The sequence below is a fragment of the Neoarius graeffei genome, chromosome 5, assembly GCF_027579695.1.
Source record: "Neoarius graeffei isolate fNeoGra1 chromosome 5, fNeoGra1.pri, whole genome shotgun sequence".
In the NCBI taxonomy this organism is placed as follows: domain Eukaryota; kingdom Metazoa; phylum Chordata; class Actinopteri; order Siluriformes; family Ariidae; genus Neoarius; species Neoarius graeffei.
The window spans coordinates 32,368,106-32,385,348 of NC_083573.1; the positions used below are offsets into that span (position 1 = coordinate 32,368,106).

General features: G+C 42.6%; 1 protein-coding gene across 1 annotated transcript in view; it reads right to left on the bottom strand.

The window, feature by feature from the left end:
- vars1 (valyl-tRNA synthetase 1) overlaps positions 1-17,243 on the bottom strand; it is a 113,498-nt gene that overhangs the window by 89,690 nt on the left and 6,565 nt on the right. Inside the window, exon 5 of the mRNA XM_060921557.1 lies at positions 5,007-5,125. Coding sequence (XP_060777540.1) covers positions 5,007-5,125 — 119 coding nt within the window. The remainder of the gene's footprint in view (positions 1-5,006; positions 5,126-17,243) is intronic.

A 17,243-nucleotide genomic window follows, 5' to 3' on the forward strand; every position in this document is an offset into this window, starting at 1 on the left:
TTGAATAACACGTTAATTAAGAAATAAAGCAAGTTTAAAAAATGACTTCAGTTCTCCTTTAATAAACTATGAGTATTGCGGAAGTCCCAGAGTTCGTGTGAACGTGTGTTTTTGCCTCCCTGTCGTCTTCTCCATACACTCCAAACTGCTTCAACTCAAACACACAGACCCAAAACAGTTACAATATATTGTAAGACTCAGAGTTTTTAAGCTAGAGAATCTCTCCATTATATATTTGATTAGTTGTAAGAAGATTTGGAACACCCAAAGCGAAGAAGCCATGCATTGTCTGTTGAGGAGCAGGTGCTCGTTGTCCTTATGCCCAGGTCAGATGGCAGGCTGCAACGAGTTTTCAACTACTTGCGTCTACCTGCGATAACAAAATCACAGGTCGACGCAAGACAACGCAGATAATGGCAGAGTGTTGCAGAGGGTCTTTAGTAGAGGCAGGTTGACGCAAGTGGATCGCGATCTGTTCGCATTTCAACTGCGATTCGCTTCCAATCGGTGCAAATAGCAGGCTGACACATGTAGAGGCAGACGGTCGTGCAACGCTTGCGCAACCAATCGTGGGTTGAAGCAGGTAGTGGCAGCTAGACACAGAGGAAGACAAGTCTTTAGAGTCTTTAGAATCAACCAGTCAGAAGCTAGATGCAGGTTGATGCAGCACACAAAAAAAACCTTTAAAAAAAAAAAAAGGCCATAAGACTGCTTGCAGGTTGTTGTAAACTACTTGCAGATGCAGCCTGCGTGAACCTGTGATGCACTGCAGCCGCCTCTAAAGACTTGTCTTCCCCTGCGTCAGCCTGCGTCTAGCTGCCACTACCTGCTTCAACCCGCGATTGGTCGCTCAAGCTTTGCACGACCGCCTGCCTCTACATGCGTCAACCTGCTGTTTGCACTGATTGGAAGCGAATCGCAGCTGAAATGCGAACAGATCGTGATGCACTTGCGTCAACCTGCCTCTTCTAAAGACCCTCTGCAACACTTTGCCATTATCTGCGTCGTCTTGCGTTGACCTGTGATTTTGTTATCGCAGGTAGACGCAAGTAGTTGAAAACTCGTTGCAGCCTGCCATCTGACCTGGGCATAAGGACAACGAGCACCTGCTCCTCAACGGACAATGCATGGCTTCTTCGCTTTGGGTGTTCCAAATCTTCTTACAACTAATCAAATACATAACGAAGGAGATTCTCTACCAAAATCGGTACGGATGTCGAAGTTCTGCGTCATTGTATCGAAGTAACTCGTTTGGTCCTCGTCTGAATTGTTTTGGATGGCGTGCATTAACAATGGGGAACATGCCAGCAGCATTCGCCTGGAAGATGAAGGCCATTTTGACGTTTACATAATAGAGATGAAAGTGGAGCAAAGAAAAAAAATCCTGAACTTTTGAAAGTCAAACTAAGATATTGGGGGGGGCGCGGCAACGTCCCCCGAAAATATTTTAATAACATAACACGCAAAACCGGGCGGCACGGTGGTGTAGTGGTTAGCGCTGTCGCCTCACAGCAAGAAGGTCTGGGTTCGAGCCCCGTGGCCGGTGAGGGCCTTTCTGTGCGGAGTTTGCATGTTCTCTCCGTGTCCGCGTGGGTTTCCTCCGGGTGCTCCGGTTTCCCCCACAGTCCAAAGACATGCAGGTTAGGTTAACTGGTGACTCTAAATTGACCGTAGGTGTGAATGTGAGTGTGAATGGTTGTCTGTGTCTATGTGTCAGCCCTGTGATGACCTGGCGACTTGTCCAGGGTGTACCCCGCCTTTCGCCCGTAGTCAGCTGGGATAGGCTCCAGCTTGCCTGCGACCCTGTAGAACAGGATAAAGCGGCTACAGATAATGAGATGAGATGAACACGCAAAACCCTGCATTCTAGTACTTATTTTCACTAAAACAAGTTATAACTTTTAAGCCTTTTTCTTTCATGTACATTTATGATTAACACGTCAAAAACATCAAATTTAATTCCCCTAGTTAATGAGTAATTTTCAGGAGTGCGTTTAGAGAACGCGGTGATTTTCCTGCTACACAGTTCATTACTTTGAAAAAAAATCAGACAGTTGAAGGTAAACTCAGCAAAACAGTGCTGTTAAAAAGTAAAGGTCTGTTAGAGTTTCTAAAGCTTTCAGGTTTCAATGTTGGGGACGTTGAGCCTCGTTTATCAATCTTTTAGTCGAGTTGTGCGTTTGCAGAAGCTAAAGTGAACTAAACATTTCCAATTCAGATTTATGCGAGTTGAAGCCAACTGTTTACATTAGTTCGTATTGTCTGTGAATTTAAACACACCAATGAATACCACATTTCTTATATAAATCAGGGGCAAGGCCACTTGGCCTTTTGTGCTGTCAATTTTTTGAGGGCACGAAGGCCAAAAGCCAGGGCACCAAGGCCATAAAATAAAACAATGATTTTAAGTTCACGTCTATAATGAATTTAATTTAAGGACTAATGACTCTTCTGAGGAAGATTGGAGTCTCAGTCGAAACTATCAAGCAGGTAAAGAAACATCTCCTACACTATTATGTCTGAAGATAAGAAAATATTGAACACATCTAAACTTATCAATCCATCACTCACTTCAAAAATTGTAAAAAACTTATTAAACCTACATCCTCCCATAATTTTTGTTCAATTGACACCGAATGCGCAAGAGCATCTTCAGACTGTACTACTACGCAGATTTTTGATTAATCAAAATTGAGCCTGGAGTTCATCAAAATGTTTGACTGTAAATGGAACATATACGAGCATGCAGGCTACTGATTAACCCGCAAGAGCCCAGACCGATTTCTCAATCAAGGAAAATTATCGAGGAAATAAAATGAACTAAATAGACGACAAAGAAAACATTTCTGACCTTTTATTTTTTTAAAACGGCACTTTCATGTCTCAAGATCTGAAATATTAAATTGCAAATTTGCAGAACACTGCAACACTATTACACTGTTAACCCCAAAGTTCAAAAGAAACATACGATACTAGTAACAAAACAATGCTAACTGCATAGATTAAAAAAGTGGCTATGAACAGACAACAGCACATATCACGTATCATATTACGGCAGGAACAAGCAGTAGGAACATCCATGACCTTACGCTTAAAGCTCGACAAAGGAAAAACTTGACAGCAAGCTAATTAGCATTTGTTACCAGCTACAGTCGGTACTCGGCACGTTAAAAGTGGGTCAACGTTGTAACGACAAAACGCTACTATACAAGCGATGCTTATTTAACGGTAACAAACTTAAGCCCTATATGTTGAAATTCCTGTCTTATTCGTTCGTTAATTTATCACGCAGTCTTACCTCCGTCAACTTCTTCCCTCCTTCTGTGAAAATTCAACGTCTCAGACGCGGACACAAGTGGGCGGGGGATGCGTTTGATTAAGTCTCCTGGTTGGCTGGTGATAGATTGGTGTCATTATAGCACGTCGGAGCGATTCATGCCAGGCTCGAGTCCGATCCACCACTGCCCAATAAGAATCCAGGTGGTCATCAAAAGACGTATTTTTTCCTCACTAGACGCAGGTGATGTTAAAGCCTACTGGCAGTCACGAGGCAGACTACAAAACCGCAGGGCATCAAGGCCACTGTGGCCTTACGGCAGATATTTTTTTCCAAGGGCACAAGGCCAAATTAAGAGGACACAAGGGCCATGGCCCTCGTGAAATTCCTGCCCTGGTACCTAGGATTTTTCAGGGTGGGTGTGTGCGCGCGCGTGCGTCACACACTGACTGGCAGCCTGAGTACATTATGTAACAAAAATAATTACCATTGCTAGTTTTAGGCAGCTTAGAAACCGGCTCTTCCATTATTGCTGTTTCTTCCACGTTTTCTTGATGTTGTGTTCTAGAAACGGCACTACAACTTCGCTTCGAAGCCACAAAATGCAACTTTGATGGGAAAAATATACAATAAATTGCTTTCCTCTCTCCACGTCGAAAGAAGGAGGAAAGTTTCGCTTGTTTTGACATGGCGAATTATTAACACAAGAGGAAATACTTGTAATTTGCAACTAAAAAGACTGCAGCTACACTGGCAGCTTGAACATGCTCATTCTCATTCATCTCATTATCTCTAGCCGCTTTATCCTGTTCTACAGGGTCGCAGTCAAGCTGGAGCCTATCCCAGCTGACCACGGGTGAAAGGCGGGGTACACCCTGGACAAGTCGCCAGGTCATCACAGGGCTGACACATAGACACAGACAACCATTCACACTCACATTCACACCTACGGCCAATTTAGAGTCACCAGTTAACCTAACCTGCATGTCTTTGGACTGTGGGGGAAACCGGAGCACCCGGAGGAAACCCACGCGGACACGGGGAGAACATGCAAACTCCGCACAGAAAGGCCCTCGCTGGCCACGGGGCTCGAACCCGGACCTTCTTGCTGTGAGGCGACAGCGCTAACCACTACACCACCATGCCGCCCTGCTTGAACATGCTTTCTAGTGCGATTGTGTTGCGCTTGCGCAGAACTGGGTCAGTCCTGCCCGCCTTAGCACATGCCTTGGGCGCGCACGCCTAACGAGCTCCGGCACGTGCGCCGTTAACAAAGAACACCTGTCTTTAATCAATGAACTATGTTTGGGCTATTTAAGGGCCGCGCCCATGCAAGGACGATGCGAAGTATTACGCCGCGTCTAGGAACGCGGAAAATCCAAAAAATAAATTTCTCCATTCAGAAAACTGGAGATTTTCAAGAGTTTTGTCAAATATCCGGATTTCCGGGTAAATCCGGAAGACTTTCACCCCTGACATAACCACTTGGTTAAAAGATAACCGAGGCTGGGAGGTGTGTTAACTTTGAACCACAGTTTAACGGTAATGTATTTAACATTATGTTAAACAGCAATTTAACCACTGGTTAAAAGATAACCATGTTTTGAACAACCGGACCCAGACGTTTTGAAAATGAATCCGGAACGATCGGTCAGCGAGATTTACGAGATGACACAATTCCAGATACAACCTGAAGAGAAACCGGAACATATTCAAACACAACACTCACCTCAGACTGAGCCTGAAGCTGCTTCTTCTTCTCCTCTATCTCCTTCTTCTGCTGGAACTTCTCTAGCTTTTCACGCTTTTTGGCCTCTTTTTTAAGCTGGGCTTCTGTCTTGGGTGGACCTGAGAGAAACCAAGAAGCAGAGTATTAAACGCATAAATGACAGAACTTCCAGAGACAGTGGCTGCTTCTCGTTTTCAGAATTGAGCTTCCTTGTTTCCTTTCCTCACATCACAACAAAGCATTACAGTATCACCGTTTACAAAATGCGGACGAGTCACGGAATACGGATTCACAGAAAATCATTTTTTTTTTAAATAATACAAAAGTATGGATCTTTTATTCACGGATATGTGATACTTTCCGTGAAATAGCAATAGTAAATTAATAAAAGTAAACAAGTAAATGCAGGCAGAGGTGGACCATAACGAAGTACATTTACTTGAATACACTGAGTATCTGTACTTTACTTGAGTATTAATTTTTTTGGAAACTTGTGACTTTAACTTCACTACATTTCAAAAGGCAAATATTGTACTTTTCATTCCACTACATTTCTATCAAGGTCCTCGTTACTCGTTACTATGAAGCGGCTTAGAAAGCTAATGATTTTTCTTTTCTTTTCTAAAAGGTGATTGGTTTTTTCGCAGGTGACACCGAGACAGCTTGTCAGTAATCACTAGGGTGACGTCACGTCCATAGACTGTATAAAATCAAGTTCAGTGATTTCTCAGCAGCGTTATTTGAACTCGATCAGTTGATGGCAGAATGGAAGGAGGCGGTTCTTCTGGGGAATGCACGCACTCATGGCCTCGAACCCACGTTTCAGTTTTCTGAAAGGATTAAAGATTCGTTTCGTTTTAATTGTTTGCTTTGTTTGCCTAAAATAAACCACATCACGGCCTACAAAAACTCACCGTCCGACCTGCGGAAGCATATTGAGGTCTGTAAACGTTTTATTCCAAGAGAAAGCTTGTAATGAAGTTGTCTGTGCTTTTAGAGCTAGCGGTAACATTGCAATAGCTATGCAGTCTGGTTCATCAAATGACTTTCTATGGATTTGCCCACCAAGTTGCCGTCGCCTTGTCCACGGCTAACGTTAACACATAGCTAGTTAACTTGGACACTGTTAGTTAGCATGTAAAAACGGAGTTACGCTAACATGAATAACGCTAACTTATCTGAAGTCCTTTCAGAAATATGTTTTAGCGTAATCTTGCCAAATAAACAAAGTAGAAATCTTTCTTTTCTAGTAACGTTAGATGCACAATATGATTTGGAGTTTGAAAAGAGTTTGCTAGCATGTCAGGTGGAGCTTCATTGACTAGCTAGCTTAACGTTAAACCACCATGATTCCACAGGCAGATTCATATGTGCATGAATACATACAATTGCGCATGCGTGCTCACACACGACCTGTGAGATGGACAGTATTGTACTGGTCAGTACTGATGGTTTCGCATTTTTTGTCTTGCTTAAAGCAGTGTTACTGTTGGGCAGTTATTAAGCTCGAGGTGTGGACCTGGGTTTTAAGCAGGTTGGATCGTCATTTTTATTTTCTGAGCAAGCTGCATTTACAGCTGTTCCACTGTCTTAATGATTAACATACACATACATGTGTGCGCACACACTGCCACAGCTGGGTCAGAACACGACCATGCTGCTTTGTGGGGGTGGGGAGGAGTGTCACAATTATAAATAAATAAATCATACCTGCAAACTTGTCGCTTTTTGGCGACAGTCACCTTTTTCATTGTCAATTGGGTCATTGCGGCATCTGGGCCGATCATAATCTCAACTGAGCTCGCGCCTGTCAAGAGAGGGGGGGTGGGCTTGCTGCCATGTTATAGGCCATTATTGGACAATTCTTATAATTGACATTTTTTCTGGACCAATCGGAATCTCAGCCTTTGCCTCAGGATCTTGAAACACACTGCCATCTATGTTCGCGCTTGTTAAGAGACCCCTGAACCTAATGTGGAAACTCTGATGGTAATTGAAGGTAAGTCAGCCTTTTTGGAGCTAAAACAACAGATATTTGTTTGCTAAAGCATGTTTCACAATTGGATCACGATCAGAAGCGACCAAACATTCGTGCGACCGATACATTTTCATATTGATCGTTAACTGTTGCCGAAATAATCGCATATGAAAAAGTAGTCGTGCAAAACCTGCACGTCTAAAGCGACCGTTGTGCAATGCAAAAGCATGAAATCTTGCGATATATCTTGCGACTGTTGTACAATGAAAGCAGGTGTTGTAAGAGAGTGCGATAGGGTGGCGCGAATCATCTGGTAATTGGACGATTGAACGCGCGGCGCTCGTGCAATTAACGAATCCATGGTACGAGTGCACGTACGAGTCAGGTTAGAGTCGACGACGGATAAGTAATGCCAGCACGCCCAAACGTCTTCGCTGGAGTTCTTGGAGTTGTACTCGGACATTCAGCAATCCCAATAGACGGCGAGGAGGTATTGGTGCACCTGTCACCTTTTTTTCTCTGACGAGTTTGCAGGTATGATAAATAAAAGCAGCTTACAATGGCTCTTTTTCAGTTCAGTTGTGTTTCATTATGTAACGTTCTACCAGGTGTTTATTCTACAGGTTCTACAAGTTAGTCAGTCAATCCAGTCGGTTGCTTCAAAGGCATTAGGTTTTGTAAGTGTTGTGTCAATAATACAAAAATGCATTGACAGAAAATGTACTTTTAATACTTAAAGGGGAACAGAGGGCAATATATAGAGTAAATAACACAATAAAACACACATTAACGAACCTTATTCAAGACTTACAAAAGTTTTTTGTTCTAAGGTTGGAAAGTTATAGTGTTTTGAAAGTAGCTCGAGCAAACTATTTCCGTAGTTTGAACAGCCCGCCATGATATTAATTTTATCCAATCAGAATGCACGTTCATTTTCTCTGCGTAACACTCATGACGTATGTATGTGCCCAGCTGTGTTGGCTCATTGAGGTTGGGAATAGCACGTGTGAATCGGAAAGTAGGATGAATTGTAAGTGATCGGCTACACAAACTGGTTCAAACTGGTACCCTTCTAAGCCATAGCCTGCTTACAGTGTGTCTTGCGGGATCTCTTCGTATGATTCGACAGAGCTGTCGCTTTCACTCGATGCGCCCGACGCCATGATTACACGCTTCTCTCCTAGTGCAGTGGGTAGCGCTGACGTCACGGTCTTTTAAAAATGGCAACTCTTGTGCCGTTTAGCGTACTGACTATTATATTTACAATTACCAAGATATTTCGTTGTTTTCTAGTATATAAATTTGATAGAATACTTAAGAATACGTTACTTTGTCACATCAGCAACTGTATACGAGTGATTCCACGCTTATGGGTACTGAAATGGGGACATGAACTTATTCACCTAAAACCATTTCTTTTTTTACCATCAGGTCACAAAACATGTAATCTTTAATGAATGATATGTTAAAAGATAACTTTAATTTTCTGAGATGTAATAAAAACATATTTATATGCCAAAGTCAAGCCTATGAGTTCCAAAATGATGTCTGTTACATTACTTCTGTTACGATTGTCCATCTCGCGTCTGTTACAAATTAATTACAATCTAGCTATATACCAGTTAATCTTATTGAAAGAATGTGTATGTTTATTCTACTACACATGTTTATTAATTATATTTGCTAAAACATCACCTTCCTATGTTTCAAAAAGTAATTCTACATTGTTAAAATTGAGAATATATATGTCCACAACACTTCTGTTACGTTCTGACTTTGGCATATAAATATGTTTTTATTACATCTCAGAAAATTAAAGTTATCTTTTAACATATCATTCATTAAAGATTACATGTTTTGTGACCTGATGGTAAAAAAAGAAATGGTTTTAGGTGAATTTTTAAAAATAAGTTCATGTCCCCATTTCAGTACCCATAAGCGTGGAATCACTCATATTATATTTGGTACCCCTTTAAGTATTTTTAAAAACAGGTACTTCAGTAAAAATTTGACTGGACAACTTTCACTTGTATCGGAGTAACATTTGACCAGTGGGATCTGTACTTGGACTTAAAGGGGAACTGAAGGCAAATTTATCATCAAAATTCTATTTCTCTCATTTTATTAAATATTGGAATGCATTTTTGATCGCTATTTTGTCACTGCTACAGCAAGTTCTGAGTGTTTGAAATATGCTCTGTAATATATCACTCCATATGTCAAAGCAACGGCCGTAAACGAGATTCGTCGAAACCTGTGCAAGACGTCGTAGGACGGAAGTAAAACGTACAGCGGAAATCAAAGTCACCAACATCTGCCAACGTTGTCAAAAAGACGCACGCGCCTTCTTTCGAATGCTGATGTAATCAAGCCGGAAGTTTTGTTTGTTTTGATGGCAATCAGGAAAGTTTGAAAAAAGTAGGCAGGAATCGTCATTTAAACTCGTTTTTGTGCAATACTTCGTTTGGAAAACAGTTTTCAAAATGATGGCACTGACACCTGGCTGAGACTTGACGTTTCGACGAACTAAATTCAACATGGCTAAACACCGAATAGGCCGATAAGTATAATATTTAATTGCAATTAGTTGCCAATACGAGTCACGATATAAGGTTACTAAAACCGAAAACGTCATTGAATAACACGTTAATTAAGAAATAAAGCAAGTTTAAAAATTACTTCGGTTCTCCTTTAAGTAATGAAGTTGGGTACTTTGTCCACCTCTGAATGCGGGTGAGATGTTTTAATTATGAACTTACGAAGTCCAAAACATTTGTTTTAGACTTCTTAATTTGTTTTATACGGAGGAGTTTACAATTCTGGCGTCATGTCTTCCATGCCTAAAATTACAATAAGATCCAGAAAAGGTGCAATGAAATTAACAAATCCTATCTATTCATATACAATTGCTTGCAAATTTATTAGGGCGTCTTCAGTCAGCTTTTCTTCCGTTTGTTTTTTTTCCCTTTAAGGTAACAGATTTGACAGACAGTCCGTGGCATGTCCATGAGTTCCGCCTTCTTTTCTGCGGCTACGGACTCTTTGTATAATTTAAGGGCACTTCGGTTGGTCCGTGTTGCTTTTTACCGTCTCCTCCATCTTTTAAATGGCAGGAGGCTTTGGTCTTGGGGATCTTTTTGTTTGCTTTATGCAATTTCCATATGCCTTCGGTTTAGATATCGATTCATCACCGATGTAAACCAACACCGCGACGTTCTTAAAGTATGACGACAACGGGATGGAAACTTCTTGATATAAACTTTTCTAGATCAGTCTTTGGGTGAAATACGTAAAACTTCACCCCCTTTGGGAAAAATGGCATTTCAGAGTGGTGTTCTCTGTATATTAGATGTTCCACATCTTTTACTGAAAGACTCGTCTGCTGATTGGCTCAACTTTCTCTGGCGCTTCTACCTCCATCGTGTAGCTCCCATCGGCAGATACCGTCACCGTGGAGACAATCTTTGTGAAGTCCTTGTCACTGCTCCGTAGGCTCGTAGCAATGTCCGTTAAATTAACCATCCACGATACACCATCCATAACCAGCCCCTAATATACTGAAACGCCTGTGACCAATCCGTAAATTACTAGTATTAAAATCCGTAACCACTCCGTATTTTGCATAGTTTATTATTGTATTTCCGTGAATCCGTAGTCCGTGACCAATTCACAATATACACTCACCGGCCATTTTATTAGGTACAGTGGGGCAAAAAAGTATTTAGTCAGTCACCAATTGTGCAAGTTCTTCCACTTAAAAAGATGAGAGAGGCCTGTAGTTTTCATCATAGGTATACCTCAACTATGAGAGACAAAATGAGAAAAAAAAAAATCCAGAAAAATCACATTGTCTAATTTTTAAAGAATTTATTTGCAAATTATGGTGGAAAATAAGTATTTGGTCAATAACAAAAGTTCATCTCAATACTTTGTTATATACCCTTTGTTAGCAATGACAGAGGTCAAACGTTTTCTGTAAGTCTTCACAAGGTCTTCACACACTGTTGCTGGTATTTTGGCCCATTCCTCCATGCAGATCTCCTCTAGAGCAGTGATGTTTTGGGGCTGTCGCTGGGCAACACGGACTTTCAACTCCCTCCAAAGATTTTCTATGGGGTTGAGATCTGGAGACTGGCTAGGCCACTCCAGGACCTTGAAATGCTTCTTACGAAGCCACTCCTTCGTTGCCCGGGCGATGTGTTTGGGATCACTGTCATGCTGAAAGACCCAGCCACGTTTCATCTTCAATGCCCTTGCTGATGGAAGGAGGTTTTCACTCAAAATCTCACGATACATGGCCCCATTCATTCTTTCCTTTACACGGATCAGTCGTCCTGGTCCCTTTGCAGAAAAACAGCCCCAAAGCATGATGTTTCCACCCCCATGCTTCACAGTAGGTATGGTGTTCTTTGGATGCAACTCAGCATTCTTTCTTCTCCAAACATGACAAGTTGAGTTTTTACCAAAAAGTTCTATTTTGGTTTCATCTGACCACATGACATTCTCCCAATCCTCTTCTGCATCATCCAAATGCTCTCTAGCAAACTTCAGACGGGCCTGGACATGTACTGGCTTAAGCAGGGGGACACGTCTGGCACTGCAGGATGTGAGTCCCTGGCGGCGTAGTGTGTTACTGATGGTAGCCTTTGTTACTTTGGTCCCAGCTCTCTGCAGGTCATTCACTAGGTCCCCCCGTGTGGTTCTGGGATTTTTGCTCACCGTTCTTGTGATCATTTTGACCCCACGGGGTGAGATCTTGCGTGGAGCCCCAGATCGAGGGAGATTATCAGTGGTCTTGTATGTCTTCCATTTTCTAATAATTGCTCCCACAGTTGATTTCTTCACACCAAGCTGCTTACCTATTGCACATTCAGTCTTCCCAGCCTGGTGCAGGTCTACAATTTTGTTTCTGGTGTCCTTTGACAGCTCTTTGGTCTTGGCCATAGTGGAGTTTGGAGTGTGACTGTTTGAGGTTGTGGACAGGTGTCTTTTATACTGATAACGAGTTCAAACAGGTGCCATTAATACAGGTAATGAGTGGAGGACAGAGGCGCCTCTTAAAGAAGAAGTTACAGGTCTGTGAGAGCCAGAAATCTTGCTTGTTTGTAGGTGACAAAATACTTATTTTACCGAGGAATTTACCAATTAATTCATTAAAAATCCTACAATGTGATTTCCTGGATTCTTTCCCCCCATTCTGTCTCTCATAGTTGAAGTGTACCTATGATGAAAATTACAGGCCTCTCTCATCTTTTTAAGTGGGAGAACTTGCACAACTGGTGGCTGACTAAATACTTTTTTGCCCCACTGTATACCCATCCACCTGCTGTTTGATGCAGTTCTCTAATCAGCCAATCCCTTGACAGCAGCACAATGCATAAAATCATCCAGATACAAATCAAGAGCTTCAGTTAATGTTCACTTCAAACATCAGAATGGGGAAAAATTGTGATCTCTAAGTGGGACTTTCACTGTGGCCACTGTGGGTGTTGGTTTGAGCCAGATGGACTGGTTCGAGTATTTCAGAAGCTGCTGATCTCCTGGGGTTTTCACACACAACAGTCTGTAGAGTTAACACAGAATGGTGCGAAAAACAAAAACATGGGTGCAAGTATAAAATTTTCAAAAACCTGAAAAGTCTGACAAATGCCGCTTTTCCACTACAAACGCGGCTGAGTCGGGCTGAGCCGTGCCGTGCTGAGTCGGGCTGAGCGGGGCTATTGGAGTTGCATTTCGACTACACCCGCGCTGAACCGTGCTGGCTGGAAGTGGGTGGACACATTGGGTGGAGTTAGCGAAAGTGGGTGGACGTCACGTGATGTCGTTAAGCGGCGCAAACAGTGACATCAGTGATCTTTTAAGCGGTAGTCTCACGACCCGGATAGTAAACAATAAACATGGAGGACATGGAGTCGTTAGTGTTGCTGGTCTTGGTGCTGTGGCTTGTTGTCACTGACAACGCCAACAGATACTGGCAAGAGCGTATAGATGAGGCGAGGCGCATAAGGCTCCAGAAATTCTCGTAATTCGTAATTATTCTTCTTCCGGGTTTACGGTGTTGACAGATCCTAGCGTGCTCACGGGGCGTGTGTGGGCATGTGAGGACACTCCTCCTCACCAATCAGTGCACAGGGGAGTGTCTGCTCACGCCCCCAGCCTCACTCGGCTCGCTTTGGCTCGCTTCAGCCCTACTCCAAAACCGTGCGAGTTTTGGGTGCTAAGCAGGGCTGAAGCGAGCTGAGTCGTGCTGTTTTGAGATAGTCGAAACGCGAGCCGTGTCGGGCTGAAGCGAGCTGAAAAAGGGTAGTGGAAAAGGGCCAAAAGTCAGACGTGCATGGCGCAGCCATGCAGGGAAGGTACAAAGGGGGGGGCGAGTCCCCCTTAGGGCTCGAAAAAAAATTTAAATTACAAGTTAAAATGGTTGTCTCATGCAAACATTTATAATATTAATAGTTATATGATTTGCATATTCTGATCAAATGTTTAATACATTTCATCAATTCATCTGAAATAAAATTTTAAGTACAAGGCTTGATATTTCAAAACATCTAGCAACTACTAATTTAAATGCTGAAACAACCATTTTTAATCTGCTTTTGCTGCGATACCTTTTTTACAATATATACACAGCTGGAGTTAAAATAAGGGGCCCACATGTCTTGATGTCCTCAGAAACTCCTGGATTTTAGCAAATAAGATTCAGCTTTTTCCATCTACAAAAATATCTATATTTTATAATCCATTACTGACTACAAATGAGTTTAACCTAAAAACCACATTAGAAAAGATGATAAAAAAAAGCTAACAAAGTTATTTCAAGACTTACCTTACTTTTATTTAATAATTGAAAGGTAACCAAATGTCAAAAAAAAAAAAACATTTATAAAAGCAGATACTTGTGATGAATAATTTCAATTCTAGAAGAAAGCACATTGCATTTGCACATCACACAATATCAGATGACAATTTCAATCACCAATAAATGTTTTGAATTCACTTATTACTACATAGCACAAAAATCAGAAAAGTGATTAGTCTCGTCGGCGTGACTTTTAAAGTCCCTTCTTCCCGCTGGAACCGTACTTGATAGTCTTTGAACAGTAATCACAATACGCAACTCCCGGGACGTCCGGTTTTCTCAGCCATATTCCCCATTTGTCACCGTTTTTGTCACACTCGCTTAACCATTCCCGTCTCCATTTATTTCTAGACGTCTTTTCTAATTCTTTTGTATTGGAGCCTTCCAATAAAAACTTCAGTTTGACATACAGTGGGGAAAACAAGTATTTGATCCCTTGCTGATTTTGTTGGTTTACCCACTAAGAAAGACTCGATCAGTCTGTAATATTAATGGTAGGTGTAGTCTAACATGCTGAGACAGAATATCACAAAGAAAATCAAGAAATCGACTTTAAAGAATTTGTATTAATTTATTTGCATTTTATTGAGGAAAATAAGTATTTGAACCCTCTTGCCAAAAGGACTTAGTACTTTGTGGCAAACCCCTTATTGGCAAGCACAGAGGTCAGACGTTTTTTGTAGTTGATGACCAGGTTTCTGCACATATTAGGAGGAATTTTGGTCCACTCTTCTTTGCAAATGACCTCTAAATCATCAAGATTCCGTGGCTGTCGCTTGGCAACTCTGAGCTTCAGCTCTCTCCATAGATTTTCTATAGGATTCAGGTCCGGAGACTGGCTGGGCCACTCCATGACCTTGATATGTTTCTTCTTCAGCCATTCCTTGGTTGCCTTGGCTGTATGCTTTGGGTCATTATCCTGCTGGAAGACCCATCTACGACCCATTTTAAGCTTCCTGGCAGAGGGAAGGAGGTTTTCACTTAGGATTTTACGGTACATGGCTCCGTCCATCCTCCCATTGATACAGTGAAGTAGCCCTGTGCCCTGTGCAGAAAAACACCCCCAAAGCATAATGTTACCACCTCCATGCTTGACAGTGGGGATGGTGTTCTTGGGGTCATAAGCAGCATGTCTCTCCCTCCAGACACGACGGGTTGAATTGATGCCAAAGAGCTCAATTTTGGTCTCATCTGACCATAACACCTTCTCCCAGTCACTCTCCAAGTCATTCAGATGTTCATTGGCAAAGTTCAGGCGGGCCTGCACATGTGCTTTCTTAAGCAGGGGTACTTTGCGAGCACTGCAAGATGTTAGACCATTGCGGTGTAAAGTGTTACCAACTGTTTGCTTGGTGACTGTGATCCCAACTGCTTTAAGATCATCCACTAATGCCGCTTTTCCACTACCAACGCGGCTGAGTTGGGCTGAGCCGTGCCGTGCTGAGTTGGGCTGAGTTGAGCTGAGCGGGGCTGTTGGAGTTGCATTTCGACTACAACCGCGCTGAACCGTGCTGGCTGGAAGTGGGTGGACACATTGGGTGGAGTTAGCGAAAGTGGGTGGACGTCAGGTGATGTCGTTAAGCAGCGCAAACAGTGACATCAGTGAGCTTTTAAGCGGTAGTCTCACGACCCGAATAGTAAACAATAAACATGGAGGACATGGAGTCGTTAGTGTTGCTGGTCTTGGTGCTGTGGCTTGTTGTCACTGACAACGCGGACAGATACTGGCAAGAGCGTATAGATGAGGCGAGGCGCATAAGGCTTCAGACATTCTCGTAATTCGTAATTCTTCTTCTTCCGGGTTTGAGGTGTTTACAGATCCCAGCGTGCTCGCGGGGCGTGTGTGGGCATGTGAGGACACTCCTCCTCACCAATCAGTGCACAGGGGAGTGTCTGGTCACGCCCCCAGCCTCACTCGGCACGGTTTGGCTCGCTTCAGCCCCACTCCAAAACGGTGCGAGTTTTAGGGGCTAAGCAGGGCTGAAGCGAGCTGAGTCGTGCTGGTTTTTGGTAGTCGAAACGCGAGCCATGTCGGGCTGAAGTGAGCTGAAGCGAGCTGAAGTGAGCTGAAAAAGGGTAGTGGAAAAGGGCCATTAGTCTGCCCGTGTTGTATTAGGTCTATCTCTCACCGTTCTCATGATCCTGGAAACCCCACGAGGTGAGATCTTGTTTGGAGCCCCAGACCTAGGTCGATTGATGATCATGTTGTGAGTCTTGTACTTGCGCACAATTGCACCAACAGTTGTCACCTTAACGCCCAGCTTCTTGCTAATGGTTTTGTAGCCCATACCGGTCTTGTGCAGGTCTACAATCTTCTCCCTTAAATCCACAGAAAGCTCTTTAGTCTTTCCCATGTTGGAGAGTTTGGAGTCTGACAAACTGATTGATTCTGTGGCCAGGTGGCTTTTCTACAAGTCATTAGTGATATCAGGTGTCTTCAATTTAGGTGACAAGGTAATTTGGAGAGTCTAACTTGTCTGTATTAACAAGAACTCTTGATGGTTACTAGGGGATCAAATACTTCTTTTTCTCAATAAAATACAAATAAATTAATATAGATATTTAAAAGTTATTTTCTGGATTTTCTTTTTGATATTCTGTCTCCACATGTTAGAATGCACCTACCATTAAAATTACAGACTGATCAAGTCTTTCTTAGTGGGTAAACCAACAAAATCAGCAAAGGATCAAATACTTGTTTTCCCCACTGTATTTTGATCAGCAACCAGAAGCAAAGCACTTTGATCTGTCCTGTCGCAAGGGAGGGAAGCGAAATAAGGCTTATTATAAAAGCTGAAGTTTCATTGGACGGCAGTTAACAGTGAGCCAATCAAAAGCACCGTTCTAACTTGCACCAAAAGAAACGGCGACTCATGGGAATAGCTGTGTTGATTTGGTCGAACAATGTGCTACGTGCGTGAAACATGATATCACACATGTATAACACCGTGAAACAACGGGCTAGTCAGGACCGCTCGTCGGTGAGCGGCGTATAAATTGAATGAGGTTTGTGGCGAAGACGAGATGAAAAGATTTGTCTCGTGCAGAGACCGTACCGCGGTAACCAGGTAATACGCTGAGAGTGAGTCAGTGAGAAGGCCACCCCCGGAAAATCTCAACAGATTTACACAATTTGGAAAAATGACTTTTTCAGAACCGGAAAAACCGGAGCTTCCGGCACATGCCGGAATACTTGCACCCATGCAAAAAGCACTGAGTGAGCAACAGTTCTGTGGGTGGAAACAAACGCTTTGTGGATAAGAGAGATCAGAGGAAAATGGCCAGATTGGTTTGAGCTAGCTACCAGGGAGGATATAATAACTCATACCAACTCTTTACAACCGTGGTGAGCAGAAAAGCATCTCAGCATGCAACAGCAGAACAGACGACCACATTGGGT